Here is a 17,615-nt window from a genome sequence, read left to right as displayed (position 1 = left end):
CAAGCTCCAGCTTTCCCTGGAAGCATCAACAGTGCACAGGAAAGGACTTTTTTCCTATTATTCTAAACCCCTAAATGCCCGAGGATTCCCTTTCCTGCCTGCACAAAAAGGGCCACAACAGCCATTCCATGTTAAATTTGGAATAAAAAACAACAGAGTCCACACAGACTCCTGATTCAAATCCAGCTCCTGCTTTAATTTGCCATATCCACCCCATAACGGGGCTGCTCATCTCCCTCATTCAAAGGCTTGTCTCAGCAACTGCAAAATTACACAGCTGAGAACTTCCAAAGCTGGACTTCAGTAACAAAACATCCCAGAGTTTCTGCACTCCTAATATTTTGGAAAGACCTCAGAGATCTCCTAAACAAAATGGAAGGTTTGTCTTTAAAGTGTGGTTAAAGCAGTAAAATAAAATCCCAATAAAGAATGACTAACAGGACATGAAAAGCAGTGGGGAAAACACCACAAAGAGAACAGCTGGGAGAGAGGGAATGAGTGGGAAAACAGCCAGAACACAAACTTGTGTAAATTCTGCTCTGCTCAGTCTCTGCAGCACAGGGTGAAGGTACCAGGAGCAGGCATCCATCCCTGGATCCATCCATCCCCAGCTCTACCCATCCCTGGAGCCATCCATCCCTGGATCCATCCATCCCCAGCTCTACCCATCCCTGGAGCCATCCATCCCTGGAGCCATCCATCCCCAGCTCTACCCATCCCTGGAGCCATCCATCCCTGGATCCATCCATCCCCAGCTCTACCCATCCCTGGATCCATCCATCCCCAGCTCTACCCATCCCTGGATCCATCCATCCCCAGCTCTACCCATCCCTGGAGCCATCCATCCCTGACTCTACCCATCCCTGGATCCATCCATCCCTGGATCCATCCATCCCCAGCTCTACCCATCCCTGCCTGGGTCCTCATCCCTCCATCCCCAGCTCCATCCATCCATCCATCCATCCATCCATCCATCCATCCATCATCCATCCATCCATCCCCAGGTGCCCTGCCTGGTGCTGGATGGGCAGAGGTGGTGCCCATGGTCCCCCATCCCTCCATCCCCAGCTCCATCCATTCATCCATCCATGCATCCCTGCATGCCCGGGTGCCCTGCCGGCACTGGGCGGGCAGAGGTGGTGCCCGCGGTGCCCCATCCCTGCATCCCCGGCTCTCTCCATCCCTCGGGCGCTGGGCGGGCAGAGGCGGTGCCTGCGGTGCCCCATCCCTCCATGCCCGGCTCTCTCCATCCCTCCGTGCCCGGCTCTCTCCATCCCTGCCCGGCGCTGGGCGGGCAGAGGCGGTGCCCGCGGTGCCCCATCCCTCCATGCCCGGCTCTCTCCATCCCTGCCCGGCGCTGGGCGGGCAGAGGCGGTGCCCGCGGTGCCCCATCCCTGCATCCCCGGCTCTCTCCATCCCTCGGGCGCTGGGCGGGCAGAGGCGGTGCCCGCGGTGCCCCATCCCTCCGTGCCCGGCTCTCTCCATCCCTCGGGCGCTGGGCGGGCAGAGGCGGTGCCCGCGGTGCCCCATCCCTCCGTGCCCGGCTCTCTCCATCCCTCCGGCGCTGGGCGGGCAGAGGCGGTGCCCGCGGTGCCCCCGCCCCGGTGCCGGTCCCTAGATAAGGCCGGCGGCGGCGGCGTTGGGGGCGCGGAGCGGGGATGGAGACGGGCGGGTGCCGCATGGGCGGCGCGGGGCCCGGCGGCCCCGCCGCGATCACGCTGGAGGATCTGGACGGGCTGGCCGAGGAGAGCCCCGACTCGGCGTACCACAGCCACGGCAGCAGCCTGGAGGAGGAGGCGGCCGAGCGCATGGACGACGAGGAGCAGGAGCGGCTGCTGAGCTACTGGCAGAGCGTGGGACGGGGGCACCAGGTGGACGTGCCCCGAGGTAAGGCCGGGACGCGGGACTGGGGCTGCGGGACACGGCAATGAACAGCCAGCAAAGCCCTGCGCGAGTCTGAGCCACCGGAGTCTGGCTCTGGAGCGGCTAAAGCTGCACCCGGGGCGATGCAAAGCTTCCCGTAAGGCAGGGAGGCGGCTGCAGCGGCGCTGGAGTGATCTATTCGCACTGAAAACAAGCAGTGCGAGTTTTCAGATCTAATTCAGTGACCCATTCGCACTAAAAACAATCAGTGCGAGTTTTCAGATCTAATTCAGTGACCGATTAGCACTGAAAACAACCACTGCGAGTTTTCAGACCTAATTCAGTGATCTATTGGCACTGAAAACAACCACTGCGAGTTTTCAGACCTAAAACCAGCCAATGTGAGTTTTCAGAGCTAATTAAATATTAAACTGATGACCTGCAAAAGCGTTCTTCCTAAAAGTATCCCCTCCACCCCAGTACAGCTCTTTAAGGAAAGAGGGCTGTGTTTAAAAACGGCCCAGAGTAAACAAGTAAAGGATTGATTTGCTTTCCACAGCAAGGCTCCCGGGCTCATCTTGGTCAGAATCGGTTGTTTTCAATTTTAAGAAAGTCTGGAGAATCTGAAAGAGTGATGAGTCAGAGAACTCCTAACAAGCAGCAGAGAGTCACCACAGGCTCAGCTCGGTCAGATTTAACTCTGCCCTGTCCTGGCCAGAGGAGCAGAGATCTGCAGCATCTCTGCTGGGCAGGTAACTCACCTTCCTGAGGTGGGGAGAGCCAAACCTGGCCCAGGCTGCACTGGACACTACCTGTGTTAAATTACTGCTCTTTAAAAACTCTTTCTATATTCCAACACAGCAAGTGTTCGAAGTCTCAAGTTTGAAGTCTCTCATCTTAACTCTGGAAAGCTTTAATGACAATTAACATGCTAAAAGAAGGGTAAGATCAGCCTGAGCAGGACTCCCTGCCTTGCCTTGCTCTCCCTGCCCCTGGAGGGTCTCTGGATGCCCAGGGCCACCCCAGAGTGCCAGCAGTCACTCCAGCAGCCATGGCTCTGTGTCTGGAATGCTGCAATCTGACATTTCCAGGATCCCCAGGGCTCAGAGGGTCTCTATTTAACACCCCTGAGTGCAGCAGAAAACCAGAGCGCTTCCCACAGAATTACCTGCTGTTCTGGTGCCTGGAATTCCTAAATTCCATCAGGAAGAATACAAAGTCCAAGGAATATGTCAAAAGCAGGGTGTGGGCATGTTTTAGTTACAGTTATACATATCATTTAGTTACAGTTATACATATTCTTTAGTTACACAGTATTACAGGTCTGCTCTGTGGCACTCAGCACATGTTACTAAAGTCAAGACAGAGTAAATACAAGGTCCTGTCCAGGGCTGGAGGAGGAGGGGATTTTCCAGAAGGAGGAATCCCCCTGTGACAAGGAGCAGCCCATGTCCCTGCCTGTCTGGGCCAGGGAGAGGACCCAGGGAATGTTTAGGGTGGATTTTGGGAAAGGTTCTTCCTCAGAGGGTGGAATCAGCACTGGAACAGCCCCCCAGGGAATGGGCACGGCCTGAGGCTGCCAGAGCCCCAGGAGGGTTTGGTGAACACCCTCAGGGATGGCCAGGGTGGGATTGCTGGGGGTCTGGGATGATCCCTGTGCATCACTGGAGCCATGACTGCAGAAAACACAACTGTCCTTGTCCTGCTGCTGCCTGCCTGGCCCTGCACAGGTGGAGCTCTGCAGACTGGGACAATGCAAAGCACAGATTCATAAACTGAAGGATAAAACCCCCCAAAGGACTTTAATCAGTTGTAATCCCTACCCTCTGCATTAATATGGAATGCAAAAAACATAACCCATCCCCACTAATTGATAAAGTAATCTAAAAATAGAGTTAATTCTAGAGTCCTGAAAGCTTTCCTAATTCTTGGAAAATACAGTGGTGAACTCTACTTTTATTTTTCCCTCAGCCTTCAAAGAGATCCATTCACATGTCAGTTATTAGTTACATTTTAAATGTTTCCCAGTGACATATTGCAAAGAGAAAATGTTTACACTTAACTACAATGTAGCTTTTTTACCTTTATTTTTTCCCCTCCCCTTTGTTTAAGGATCTTTACTATTCCAAACAGTCTTAAGGCTAAAGCCCTGGACTGGATGCCAGGAGATGGAGGTTTGATTCCCAGCTCAGCTACAGATTTACTGAGTGACCTCGGCCAAGTTAATTCTCCTGCATCTTAACTCTCCCCTCCTCTCAAACATGGATAATAAATACTCTCTTCCCCCATTATCCTGCCTCTTCCACCTGAGGCACCTCCAGCTCCCCAAAAAAGGGCTCTGGGAGCTGAAACTCCTCTTTTTCCTGCATGTGCAGCACACACTGTGGGGCAGCAGGGCAGGGGTTCACATCCAGACTGTCAAGCACTGCACATAAAATCGAGTTTCTAATCCTCTAAGTGCACAAATGCCCTCAATCAGCCCAGCTCTGGGAGGCAGGGGACCAACCCTTGTGGCAGAGAGGTGTTCCATGCCCAAGACTGACCTTGTACCCACAGTTTCCAAGCCTGTCTGGCAGGGATCACCTCCTGAGCAGAATTCATTCACGACCTTGAGCTAGAATTGATGTCAGGATAACCACAGTTACAACTGCACCTTTAGGCATTAACCACCCTTTGGAAATTCATTCCCACAGCAGTATTTCCTTGAACCTGCCCACAAGAGCAGCCACCCTAATGTCCTTTGTGTGGATACACCTGAATCTAGCAGCACAAGAGGTGCTGAGCTGGGAATGGCCCCTGCACAGGGCCAGAAATGGGGCCCAGCCAAGAACTTTCCATGGACACTTGGGTAGGAAATGTAGGGAATGGGAGAGGGAAACCCACTCCTAAGAGCACAGGGGCAGAACTCAGGTAACCTCTGTTGAATTTGCAGGCAACCCCAACATGGAAGAGATGAGAATCTTGACTCCATGTTTCAGAAGGCTGATTTATTATTTTATGATATAAATTATATTAAAAGAAAATTATATGCTAAAACTATACTAAAGAATAGAAGAAAGGATTTCATCAGAAGGCTTGAAAGGAAAGAAAAAACAATAAAATCTTGTGAGTGACCAGACAGTCTGAGCCAGCTGGGCTGTGATTGGCCATTAATTAGAAACAACCACATGAGCCCAATCCCAGATGCACCTGTTGCATTCCACAGCAGCAGATAACCATTGGGTACATTTCATTTCTGAGGCCTCTCAGTTTCTCAGGAGAAAAGATCCTAATGAAAGGATTTTTCATAAGAGATGTCTGTGACAAACCTCGCCTAGGAAAAGCTTTTTCCTTGCCTAGAAACGAGCAAACAACAGCAGTGACAAAGACCCCCAAGGGAATGAAGCACATTTCAGTCCTGTTCCTGCAGTCTCACTGGGAACTGTGGTTCTGTTGCAGACATGGCAGAGCCCATCCAGCAGCTGACCAGGAACAACAACCCCCAGGAGAGGCAGAGCATCCCCTTCACGCTGATCCAGCGCAAGGAGAAGGTACTGCTGCCCCCCCTCTGCACACAGGGCTCCACAAATGGCATGGGGCTCCTCACAAAGGGCTTCGAACTCTGTGGGACTCTGAACATGAGTGCAAACATTGTAACTGTGCCACTGCCCCTCATTTGGAACATCTCAGCCCTTGGACATGTGTAATTTTCGTTTTTGTAAGTCAGAAGATGGCCAGGAATTCCACCCTTTGAGACATAATTAAATTAACAAAAACCTCTCTTTGCCATTTGAAATAAAATGCCCATTTTCTTCACTTAAATTGGTGCATTTGCTCCTTTACAGTCATGTTGATAAAACATTAGCAAAGAGTACTTGAAAGAAATGAACAACTGAATTTAAAACCAAAATGTACTTCTGTATCACAAATCATTATCAAACAAAGCAGCAATTTGTAAACCCATCTTATCCTCTAGTAAAATACTGAAATTAATGTACAGCATATTGCTTCCAGCTCAGGAAATGTGCAAACAAATGTTTAACCTTAAATCAAAAACCACAAAAACCTTTACTGACCATCTATGAGGACTTTTTGGCCACATTTCTTTTAAATAGATTTAAATAATTCACACTTATAAATATTATCATTTGATTGATTGACTCAGCCCTTAAACACTGCAGTGTGTTTAAATGAAGTTTGGGACTCCTGACTGTTTATGTTGAAAGCATTTTTTAATGTTACAGTATTACTGTAACAACTGCAGCTAAAAAACAAGGTTATTCAGTGTTAATTGCAACTAAATGTTTAATAGTGCCAGTCCAAAAGATGACACCTCCTTATTTAAAGGAGAACTGCCTAAAAATCTGCTGAAGTCAGTTTTGATGCAAGATCAGCAGTGTATTCCTTGGTTTATAGGAGGAAGGATTAAAATTCATGTTTCTTTCGAGGTCACGACACTGAGAGCTGTAAAGATGCAGTTCTTGTGCTTCACTCGTATTTGTTTGGTTGATGTTTTTAGCTGAATAAATGACAATCCCAAATTGTTCCCTGTGTGTTTGCAGCTGGGAGATCTACTCTATGAGAAAAGGCAGTATGGGAAAGCCAAGTGGGCTTGTATCAAAATGAAAGAGAAGCAGTACGAGCAGAGCATCTGCCTCGGCTTCATGAAGCTCATGAGGTACATCTGTGAGCAGAACTCCTCAGGTAATGACACCCCAGCCCCACAGCAGTTAGAAAATGGCATTTCTGCCCTCTCTCCTAATTAGGGAGATGCTTTGAACAGTTTTTCCCAAATACACACCCTATAGGGATGTTTTTCCATGATACAGCCTTTCCAGAAAAATCATAGAAATCCTGGAAGGGTTTGGGTTGGAAGGAGCTAAAATCCCACCCAGTGCCACCCCTGCCATGGCAGGGACACCTCCCACTGTCCCAGGCTGCTCTCTGCTGTAAATCTGACATTTGCTACAGGATTTACAGAGTTTCATTTTCACAGCAGCACTGAAATCACCTGGCAGTGTGTGATACCAGAAGGGAGCAGAGTTTTCTGCCTCCTTCCCTTTAGTTAAGATATTAAATTGTCCCTGTCCCAACGGACACAGCAAATTTGTGGTTGAAGCGTGTTTTCCAGCAAGATAATCCAGTTTTAGCTCAAAATAATGGCAAATCCACCATGTCCTTGAGAGCTTGTGCCTGCCTGTAAAATGTGCACCTGGTGTGCAATCCAATTGAATCTGGTTTTCACTTCTAGACATCAGCTCTCATATTCTTCATCCTCCAGTTACTATCAAGTTTTGCCATGCTCAGTGCTCTGTGCTGTAATTGACTCAGCCCTTAAGTATCTTTCCAAGAAAACACAAACATTGATCACAAAAGCTTTTCCTTCCCCAGGGTACCTTCCCCATTCTTTTAACACTTTTATGTGGTTTAAAAGTAATTTTAGCTCCAGAACTGCAGGGTTGTGATCAAACTGTACAGAAAGGAAGTTCCCTCTGCCTCCTGCACTCCAAACACACAACAGTACCAAAAAATATTGCAACATTTTTAACACCAGCAAACCCTCAATGAATTCACAGAGCACCCCATTCTCTTGCCTGCAGTTTTGTTCCCAAATATTTAAACCACGATACAAGGTCAGTTTGAAGATAAACACAACTCCTTTAGGAGAGGGAAAAGATTTCAGGCAAACTCCCTGCCCTGCATGAAAAGGGGAGAGCTCACCAAATGCTGTGTTTTGGACACAGATGCACAAACCTTGCACACACACACAAACTACAAAGCACAGGGAAATCATGGAGTCACAGATGGTTTGGCTGGGAAGGGACCTTAAAGATCTTCCTGTTCCACCCCTGCCATGGCAGGGACACCTCCCACTGTCCCAGGCTGCTCCAAGCCCCAGTGTCCAACTGGTCTGGAACACTTTTGGGGATGCAGGGGCAGCCAGAGCTGCTCTGGGCACTCACTGCCCCTCCCAGCTTGGAGCACACCCACACTACCTAAACCATCCCAGTGAAATCCCTTCAAACACTTTGGGTTTGAAGCAGCTGCCTGATGCTGATACTTTGTAGATGCTGTATGATTATTCCTCTACATTTCTATCTACTGATGAGCATCTTACTCTTCTACTATACTAATTTGTGACCCTGGTCACAAGGGTTTTCAAGATGAAGAAGAGAAGAAAATGTTGACTTTATGATCAGAAAGCTTGATTTATTATTTTATGATATATGTTACATTAAGACTATACTAAAAAAAATAGAAAAGAAAAAGTTTTTTCAGAAGCTAGCTAAGCTAAGAATAGAAAAGAATGAATAACAAAGATTTGTGTTTCAGAGAGCAAGAACTAGCTCTGCTATGAGTAGTTAGTAAATCTAAACATTTACAAGAAACTAATCATGAGTCTACCTGTTGCATTCCACAGCAGCAGATAACCATTGCTTACTTTTAGTTGCTGAAACTGCAGCTTCTCACAAGGAAAAATCCTGAGAAAGGATTTTTCATGAAAGATGCCTGTGACACTAATTATGATCCACTTCCAATCCTTGGAATCTGGTTTAAAGCCAGAGAAGAGTAATAGACATAGTCCTATTCATCCTGGCCCTATTCCTAAGCCTAAGCATCCTCTTAACTGCACTAAACTTTTGACTTGCCCAAATAACCCCCAACTCAGAAAAACTATCCCCACACGAATGCAGATTCAACCCCCAAGTTCAGCAGGCAGGGACAGTGTGCAGAGCTCCTCCTGAGCCTCCTGAATGCTCTCACCTCCCCCTGTGTGTGGGCAGGGCTGTACCTGGGCATCACCGTGCCCATTGTCACCATCGTGCACACCAACGAGGCGCAGTCGGCGATGACACAGGCGGTGACAGTGGCCTATTACCTGCCCGAGGTGCTGCAGGACGAGCCCCCACACCCCTTCGACTCTGACATCATCATCGAGGAGTGGCCTGCCACCATTGTCTACAGCAGGTGAGAAATGCACTAACTGCTCTGCTAAACACAGGGAAAACACCCAGCTCTCAGTCCGGGCACATTAGGATTTTTAGACCTTGTAAAACTTAATTTCAAGAGTTGTAAAAGCTGCCTGGTTTATGAATGGGATGGTTAGGAAATAAAGGTTACAAATTTATAACAGGGAATGGTTTTGGGCTCTGCCCAGGCTCCCCAGGGAATGGGCACATTCCCAAGGCTGCCAGAGCTCCAGGAGGGTTTGGGCAGCACTGCCAGGGATGCCCAGGGTGGGATTGCTGGGGGGTCTGGGCAGGGCCATGATTGGACTCCACAATCCCTTCCAGCTCAGGTTATTCTATATTTATATCAATTACTTGGTAAAATGATGCATCTGTAATTGTATGATAAAACACACTCAGACTATTCTGTATAGTTGGGAACAAAGTGTCTGATGTGGCACAGAAAACTTTAAGAAAAAATGGTTTGGGATTAATCACAGTCAGTACCATTGGTGAAACACAACCAAGTCACTCAGAAGGCATTTCTGGAAAAATAGTGGGTTTAAAATGAACACAGTGGCTCTGGAAAAATGAAACAGTGGCTCTGGAAGAACAGTGGGTTTAAAATGAATCACAGAATGAACTAGGCTGGAAAAGACCTTTGAGATCACTGAGTCCAAGCTATGCCCTAACACCACCTTGTCACCCAGACCATGGCACCAGTGCCACATCCAGGCTTTACTTAAACACCTCCAGGGATGGTGACTCCACCACCTCCCTGGGCAGCCCTTTGCAATGCCCAATCACTTTTTCTGTGAGGAGCTTTTTCCTCAAGTCCAGCCTAAACCTCCCCAGGCGCAGCTTAGGGCTGTCCCCTTTAGTCCTGTCGCCGTTCCTGGGGTGCAGAGCCACTCCCAGCAGCATCAGGGAGCTGTGGAAGCAGCCAGAGCTGACCTGAGGTGACCCCTGCAGGAGCTTCCGAGGGATCACCAACGAGGACTCCATCATGAGAGAGATCAACCTGCTGGCAGCCATCCTGGAGAGCCCCGAGCTGTGCCTGCGGGACACGTTCATCATCGCCGGCTACACCAACCCCGCCGCCGCCAACCGCCACAACGAGATCTGGTTCCTGCAGCGGCCCTGAGCTCCTCCTGCTGCTGCCCACGGGGTCTCCTCCCTCTCACAGGTGACCCCAGGTGTCCCCTGTCACAGGTCAGCACTGGGGATCTCAGCTGGGTTAGGAGCAGCCAGCCCAGCTCAGCTCCCCAGCCACAGATCCCCGCGGCAACTCTCCCACAGATTGGATGGAGGGTTTTGGCACTTTAAAGTTAGTTCAGCTTTTCTATCTTATTGAGCAGGTAAGGGAGGCAGAAACCCCTTCCCTTTGGCATCCCTAGCCTGCCTATGGCTCAGGATGCTCCCTGGGGACATCCTGGAGCCCTGGCCTGCTCCAGTGCTGCACAAAGACCCCGCTGGGGCTCTCAGTGTGACACAGCAAACCCACCTCACACAGGCACAGAAAGAATGTCCAGGTCTCAGTTCCTGAGGAGAACCAGGCTTAGCCCAGTGGGATTGGAGCATGGAGTAAGAACAGGCCAATGCTGACAGCTGTGGCACAGAGATCCATCCCCAAAGCTTACCTCAGAAAGCTCCCAACCAAAGCTCCCCCAGTCTGGAGAGAGACCAAAAACTCCTATTGCTCACTCAAGTGTTGACAGCAAAATTACTGAGGTTATCCTCATCACACCCCCCAGGAATCCCATGACTGGCTCTGGCATTCCTAAGCAGACACTGGTTCCTTTGAACTGCAGTTTTCTGAACAGTTCATTCTTACAGCTTTGCTGGGTGTTAAAGCACTGCAGCTGGAGTAAATTGTTCAGCACTTCTGGCTGTAAATGGCATAAATGACACAAATATCCACAGAGAACACCTCAGCTGGGAGTGACCTGGGGCAGACACCTCTGCTGAGAGCAGGGCTGCTGCTCCAGGCAGCACAGCTGGGTTTGAGCATCCCCAGGGACCCCTCTGGGCCTGTCCCAGCATCTGACCACCCTCACTGTGAGAGTTTTTTCTCCCCAGTATCAATTTGTTGGTTGTTTTGCCCCTCAGCCCTGTCCTAAGCCCTCAGCTGGCAGCCTGGCTCTGTGCAGAGGCTGAGCTCCCACGTTCCAGAGCCCCCAGAAGGTGTGGGAGCAGCATTGCCACTGTTCCACACAGCCCAAGAGCACCTACTGCACTTTAGAGTCAGGGTAGCAAAGAATTCTGCTCTCCAAAATCCCTCCCTAATGTCTCCCCTTACTGATGTGATGGTAGAGTTTATTCCTAATAGACGTAAATATTTTTTTATATAAAATTCACTGAGTACATCACCAGCATTATTTATTGGTTACAGGATTTAGGGTTCCAGCAGAGCTTCTGTGCCCTTGAATTCCAACACACAGAGCAGCAACCAGAGCCAGGGGCTGCTAACTCACAGCAGGGTGAAAAAACAACTCCAAAAATGGATTTGTGGAGGATTTCTGAATGAACCCAAAAAGCCTCCTGGTCCCACAGGGAGGGAGGGAGGGCTCTGTGCTCAGCCCAAAACCTCTCCCTGAGCAGCAGGATCAGAGTGGCCCTGGTTTAAGCAGGACCAAGGTGCCCTCTGGTGCCTGCTGGGCACAGAGATTCCTTGGGAAGCAGCAAGGAGAGGGGGAAAAGGAAACACAAAATAAAGAGACACAAAAGCCTTAGTTTTAACACAAAAAACCCAAGAGTTTTTATGGAGAGGGGAAGAAAACCCAAACAAACTAAAATGCAATACAGTGTCCCAGCCTGGGAGAAGGAAAATTAAAAATGCCAACCAGTATTAAAGTAAAAGCTCTTAATTAAAGAAAAACAGTGAAAGTATTTTTAAAACTGAGTTGAATAGATGGCCCAGGGAGGCATTAAATAAAAGGTTTTTTTCTCATATCCTCCCTCAGATTTTTATAAGAGTACATAAAAGTAATTTTCACCTCCGACAAGATTTTATGGCAAATTAAAAAAAATTTCTGCCATCTGAATTCTTTTGCCAGCGAGGGAAATTCTCATTATGCTTTGGCACAACAGATGTTGCATAGCTCCTGGGAGCAGTGAAATCCTCTCACCACAGAGCACCAGTTTGTACATAATTCACATTTTAAGCCTCTCCTGCAAAAGCATCTGCTGTGTCTGATGTCCCTGCCAGCCCCTCCTGTGGCTCAGCTCCCCGTGGGTGATGTTCCAGAAACACCCCTGGAGCACGAGCAGATCTATCTGAGTGTGCTGACATCCCACCTGCAGCCCAGCACTGCCTGCTCTTTATGGCAAACTGTGAATCCCAAGATAGTATTTATTTATTTTCACTTCTGTTAGATGGCTTCTGCTGCTGAGAAAAAAACAAAAAAAACCCAAAAAAAAACCCTACTTCAGCTCCAGTTTGGAGATACACTTTATGGCTTGGTACCAAGAGTTGCCACTGGCCTCAGGAGCACAGGCACCAAGAGCTCCAGTGTTTAGCTGACACAAAATGCAGTTTATTCAGTTGTTACACCACTGAATGGCAAGCAAACATCACTGCTACTCAGATCTGACTACACCAGGTCAGGCATGACTGCCTAGAACAGGTATTTTGTTATCCATCCGTGGCTCTGCTTTGGGAGCCACCCCTGGATTTTCAGTTTTAATGTGAAGTTATTAGCTTTCCACTCATGAAAGGAGATAATAAATCAGCATTCACCCCTATTTTTGGAAGATTAAATGATGTAGCCTTAACAGATAAGTGTTGTCCTGCATACTGTGTATTTTCCAAACCAGAGTTAGTGCCTAAAACGTTGATTCCAGCTATTGTGATACTCAGGGCCTTGCTTATTGTATGTAAAGACATCTCCACAGAGTTCCTCTGGCATTGTTGTGCTGTGCTGTCTGACACTGTCCTTTGCTCACACTGAAATGTTGTCTTGTTTACTGTTTGGCACAAATAAAGAATGATTTTACTGTGCACAGACACCTGGCTCTCATTCTTGCAGCACACAGAGGTGCTTTTGCTCTCCTGCCTTAGGATGCTGCTCTGATTTTACAAAAGCCAGATGTGAAATGGTCACCTCAAGCCCCACTTCCCCAAGTGCTGAGGCCTCCAGGAGTGAGGCAAACCCTCCCTGCAGCCCTGGCTGTTACTAGAAGTTGTGTTCTCCAGGAAAGCAGCAGCACTTGAAATGCAAATCCAGAGCACAGGAAGGAAACAAAGCCCTGCAGCCACAGGCAAGGCTGGTGGTGCCAAACCAAGGTGCTCACCACAGCTGAAACCCCAAAACAAAGCCCTGCACTCCAAAGAGGCCTCAGAGGCACCTGCAGTGATGCAAAACTACTGTAAAGTTTCTCTTTATCACTGGAGGTTCCTCATTTAAACACTCTCAGGTCCCTGGGTTGCAAATACCTGATGCACTCACAAGTTTGCCTTCCAGTTCTCTTCACACAGCTACACCAAAATCCATCAATTTTAACCAAATTCCCAGAATTCCCAGAATCACCAGGCTGGGAGAGACCTTCGGGATCATGGAGTCCAACCCAGCCCCAACAGCTCAACTCAACCCAGCCAGACCCAGGCTTTGTTAAACACACGTGCTCTGAGGCCAACAGTCTGATACACAACTCAATCCTAACTTTTTATGCCTCTAAACAAAAAAAGAGCAGATATTTTACACTTTCCAGAGTGGTGTTTTATGTAACATCATTTGCCAACAAGGGGAAGGCACAGATCACTAAGTTACAACTGACTGACAAACAGCTCTGGTCCCCAGAATCTCATATTTCAGCATTGAAGATTGGTAGAAAAGAAAAAGATGTCATCATCATAATAGAAATAGGCCAATAAATAAATTAATAAACCAGATAAATCAATTTAAAAAAACTCCAAAAGAACTAATTACACTCACAGATGACTTAAAACTTATGCTAAAGAATATTATTTTTAATCAGAGAAAATGTTCCAGCCCACACACAGATTCCTCAAGGCATTCCCAACATCTTAATACTGAGTTCAGCCAAATGCAGAAACCTCAGTTTAGATCTGGTGTCAACTTTGCAGACAGAGAGTGAGGAAAATTCAATTCCAAGTTTTCCACCCAAGCTTTCCAAGTTACTGCAAGCATTGGTGCAAAATGAAACTGCAGCTGCTGGAGTTGAACCCACGGTGCTTAATTTACCCTATAATCAAAGTTAATTACACAAGAAAGTGTTGCCTTTATAAACACTGCAAGGCTAGACAGAGGTGATAAAACATTCCCAGTCACTGGCCACTGACCAAAAAGGAAATGCAGTCACTCACCTTGATGTAAATGTTCTGAAATTCTACCAGTTCTTCCCCAAGTGGAACTACAATTTTTTCCACTTGTCTCTCGTGAGAATAAGGCTGAATTTCTGGAGAATCTTCAGCACACACCTCTATCTGAGCAATCAGCAAGTTGGAGATAACTTGTTGCACAGCCTGGTAAAGCCACAAAAACAAAGTAACTATTTCTGTATTTTAGCAAGGGTTACACAAAATTGTAAGGAAAAGGCATCCACTGCCTACAATGAATAAAGAAAGGACAGGAAATAGAATTCCAGGCTTGGGGATTGGAAAGGACCCTTAAATCCCACCCAGTGCCACCCCTGCCATGGCAGGGACACCTCCCACTGTCCCAGGTGCTCCCAGCCCCAGTGTCCAGCCTGGCCTTGGGCACTGCCAGGGATCCAGGGACAGCCCCAGCTGCTCTGGGCACCTGTGCCAGGGCCTGCCCACCCTCACAAATCAATAAAATGTTGTTTATAGCATGAGAAACACCAAACCTCACCAAGCAATGGACTGTAAATGGATTCAGTCCTGATGTGGAATTCCTCAGGACCCTGCAGAGGCTTCAGGCACAGAGCAGAGCTGCCCCTCACCCTTGATTGTTTAAAGCATACAAGGAGCTGTGGCTCACCTTGGTGTCACTGCCTGGGGTGGCACTCAGGGCCAGGACCCGGAATTGATTTGTGAATTTGCTCAGCTCCCTCACAACCTGAGAGCAGGAAAGCTTCATTAGTGCCCTGAGAGGAGATGATTTCCTTGTACAAACTACAGCAGTGAAAATGCACACTAAGCAGGAAAGGCTTAACAAAACACTCCAAAAATGCTGAATCCCAGAATGGTTTGGGTTAAAGGGACCTCAAATCCCACCCAGTGCCAGCCCTGCCATGGCAGGGACACCTCCCACTGTCCCAGGGTGCCCCAGTGTCCAGCCTGGCCTTGGGCACTGCCAGGGATCCAGGGGCATCCTGGAAACGTACCAAGAACAACCTGGAGAAATTATGAAATGATTTCTCACTTGATTTAACAAAAGTATTGACAGCCCACTAACTTGGGTGAGCTGCCAAAAATTGAGTCTGAAGAAAAACTCTAAAAAATGTAATTCACAGATGATTAATCCTATGTTATCTGAAATCCACAAATATCCAATAAATTTCTCCAGTGTATCAAAGTAACTTTTAGGTCACCTATTGCTCTCAGGAGATTAACTCATGATACTACATGGAACTACAATTTTTTCAACAAACCCTTAGCTAATCAACACAAACACCAAATTTAAGAAGAAATCTTGAACTGATTTATCTCTGCTAAAGAACCTTATAAAAACACTGGGGTTTTTTTAACATTGCCCAGCCAAAACTATCTTTAAACCAAAATTACAATTTAATGGAGGCACTGAAAAGATACCTTACAGGTATTATTAATAAACAAGGCAATGACAACACACAGGAATGTTGGATGTCTTTCAAACAAAGTTAAGGACCTCAAGGACAATCTCCCCACAGCAATGACCCTGATGCTTTATGGAGATGCTGGAAGCAATTCTGGGGAAGGTTTTTGCGACTGGGAGAGAAGAGTGAAGTGGTTCCAGCCCTACCTGGCAGTAGGCATGATTGCCAAGGGCTTTATGGGCTTCATCAATAACCAGACATTTGATCTCCGTAGCAGGACAGGTCCCACGAGAGAGGTCATTGACCATTATCTGAGGAGTGAGGAAAAAGACTCTCTTGGTGTTCCACAGCTCCTGCCGGCCCAGAGCCTGGGTTCCTCCTGCAAATCAAAGAAACAACATCAGCGAACTCAGAACAAAGTATGGCCCAAGATCTGACAGTGACAGAGCTGGCAGACACATAAAATCATGGAATGGGTCAGGTTGGAAAGGGACCTTAAATCCCACCCAGTGGCACTCCTGCCATGGCAGGGACACCTCCCACTGTCCCAGGGTGTCCCAGTGTCCAACCTGGCCTTGGGCACTGCCAGGGATCCAGGGGCAGCCCCAGCTGCTCTGGGCACCTGTGCCAGGGCCTGCCCACCCTCACTGGACACAGAATATTCACAGAATGACCAGGCTGGAAGAGACCTTCAAGACCATCGAGTCCAACCCATCCCAAACAGCTCAACTCAACCCTGGCACCCAGTGCCACATCCAGGCTTTGTTAAACACACCCAGGGATGATGATTCCACCACCTCATGGGCAGCCATTCCAGAACTTTATCACTCTTTCCATGAAAAACCTTTTCCTACTATCCAACCTGTATTTCTCTTGATGCAGTACAATGACTAGGAAGAGTTTTTTGCATTAAAAAATTAAATCCAGAACCATGGAAATCAAGTCTGGGAAGCTCAAAATGCCAATTGCTCAGAACATCACTTAAGACACCTGTGGGGAAGGTCTGGGTCTCAAACCAGGTTATGGGTTCAGTCATCAAGGTTGTTACCGCAGTGAGGAATAAACTGCAGCTCAGGGGGGCTGCAAAAAAAAAAGGTGAATGGAAAGTGACAAGGAAAGCGACAATAAAAGTGACACGGAAAGTGACAAGGGGATGAGAAGGAGGGGCAGAACCAGCTCTGAAGTGGGTTTAAAGAGCCATTATTCTTTGGCTTCAGCATCCCAGAGAGCGCTCTGCGTGTGCAGAGACGTGCACGCTGTGACCCCAGGGCTGCACCGCAGCGCTTCACCCTTTATACAGGCGACCTGTGCTTTTAACTACGGCCAAACCAGCAGTCAGCCCTTCAAACACCTCTCATATTTTATTTTTTCCCTCACACTGCGGCTTTTCACGCCTGGCAGCCCGCGGGCAGCGGCCGTACCTGTCATCTCCGCCATGTCCCGGCTCGGGATGCCCATGACGCGGCCACACGCCTCCATCTGCTGAGCCACCAGCGGCTTGGTGGGGGCCAGGAACAGCACCTTGCCCGAGGGGAACCAGCGGTAGAAGTTGTACATGACCACGGCGGCCACGAAGGTCTTGCCCAGCCCGGTGGGCAGGCACACCAGGGTGTTGGCCAGCAGCGCGGCGCCGGCCATGCGCTCCTGGTAGGGGCGCACGGGCAGGTTGGTGGGGTAGATCCAGATGGAGCCCGCCGCCTCGCTGAAGCCCTGCAGCGGCCCGGGGTCGGCCGCGGCCGCGGCCGCCAGCAGCAGCTCGTCATCGCTGTCCCCGGCCGGCTCCCCCCGCTCCGCTCTGCCCTCAGGCGCCCGCCACACCTGCGGCAAAGTGCGCTGCCGGCCGCCGCTCATCCTGCCGCCATCTTAGCCCTGCCTCACCACCGCCGCCGCTTGAAACCGCCGCCGAGAGGGACGGGAGCCGCCTCCCGGCCCTCCTCCCTTCTCTCCCGGCCCTCCCCTCGCCGTGAGGCGCCCGCCAAGCCCGGGGCAGGTCCCGCTGCTGCCGCCGCTGCCCTCGCTCAGGGCGTGCCCCGCCAGCCCCGAGGCGGCGCCATTTTGTCCCTCCCTCGGCGCCCCTCCCCGAATTCCCGCTGCGAGCTCGGC

General features: G+C 49.1%; 2 protein-coding genes across 3 annotated transcripts in view; one reads left to right on the top strand and one right to left on the bottom strand.

The window, feature by feature from the left end:
• FANCM (FA complementation group M) overlaps positions 1-17,363 on the bottom strand; it is a 58,953-nt gene extending 41,590 nt beyond the window's left edge. For both annotated transcript variants that reach the window (XM_071426028.1, XM_071426029.1), the window contains exons 1-4: positions 16,934-17,363; positions 15,719-15,891; positions 14,756-14,833; positions 14,119-14,277 (exon numbers count right to left, since the gene is read on the bottom strand). In XM_071426028.1, the coding sequence (XP_071282129.1) occupies positions 14,119-14,277; positions 14,756-14,833; positions 15,719-15,891; positions 16,934-17,363 (840 nt within the window). The remainder of the gene's footprint in view (positions 1-14,118; positions 14,278-14,755; positions 14,834-15,718; positions 15,892-16,933) is intronic.
• Positions 1,564-12,798, top strand: LOC139589578 (heme-binding protein 2-like). Its single transcript, XM_071426027.1, has 5 exons — positions 1,564-1,887; positions 5,302-5,393; positions 6,405-6,546; positions 8,628-8,811; positions 9,765-12,798. Exons 1-5 carry the CDS (start codon positions 1,659-1,661, stop codon positions 9,934-9,936), a joined length of 819 nt encoding a protein of 272 aa, XP_071282128.1. The 5' UTR covers positions 1,564-1,658; the 3' UTR covers positions 9,937-12,798.
• Positions 17,364-17,615: the final 252 nt, after the last annotated feature.

This window comes from Agelaius tricolor, unplaced genomic scaffold (assembly GCF_023055355.1).
Source record: "Agelaius tricolor isolate 1412-34295 unplaced genomic scaffold, bAgeTri1.0.p SCAF_5, whole genome shotgun sequence".
In the NCBI taxonomy this organism is placed as follows: Eukaryota; Metazoa; Chordata; class Aves; order Passeriformes; family Icteridae; genus Agelaius; species Agelaius tricolor.
This window is presented reverse-complemented; position numbering and strand designations above follow the sequence as displayed.

What these genes read in the sequence shown, in the direction of transcription:
- LOC139589578 (XM_071426027.1), top strand. Translation starts at nt 1,659, where the DNA reads ATGGAGACGGGCGGGTGCCGCATGGGCGGCGCGGGGCCCGGCGGCCCC. An exon ending in CCAGGTGGACGTGCCCCGAG is followed by an intron (nt 1,888 to 5,301) that starts GTAAGGCCGGGA and finishes GTTCTGTTGCAG; the next exon opens with ACATGGCAGAGCCCATCCAG. An exon ending in CTGTGAGCAGAACTCCTCAG is followed by an intron (nt 6,547 to 8,627) that starts GTAATGACACCC and finishes GTGTGTGGGCAG; the next exon opens with GGCTGTACCTGGGCATCACC.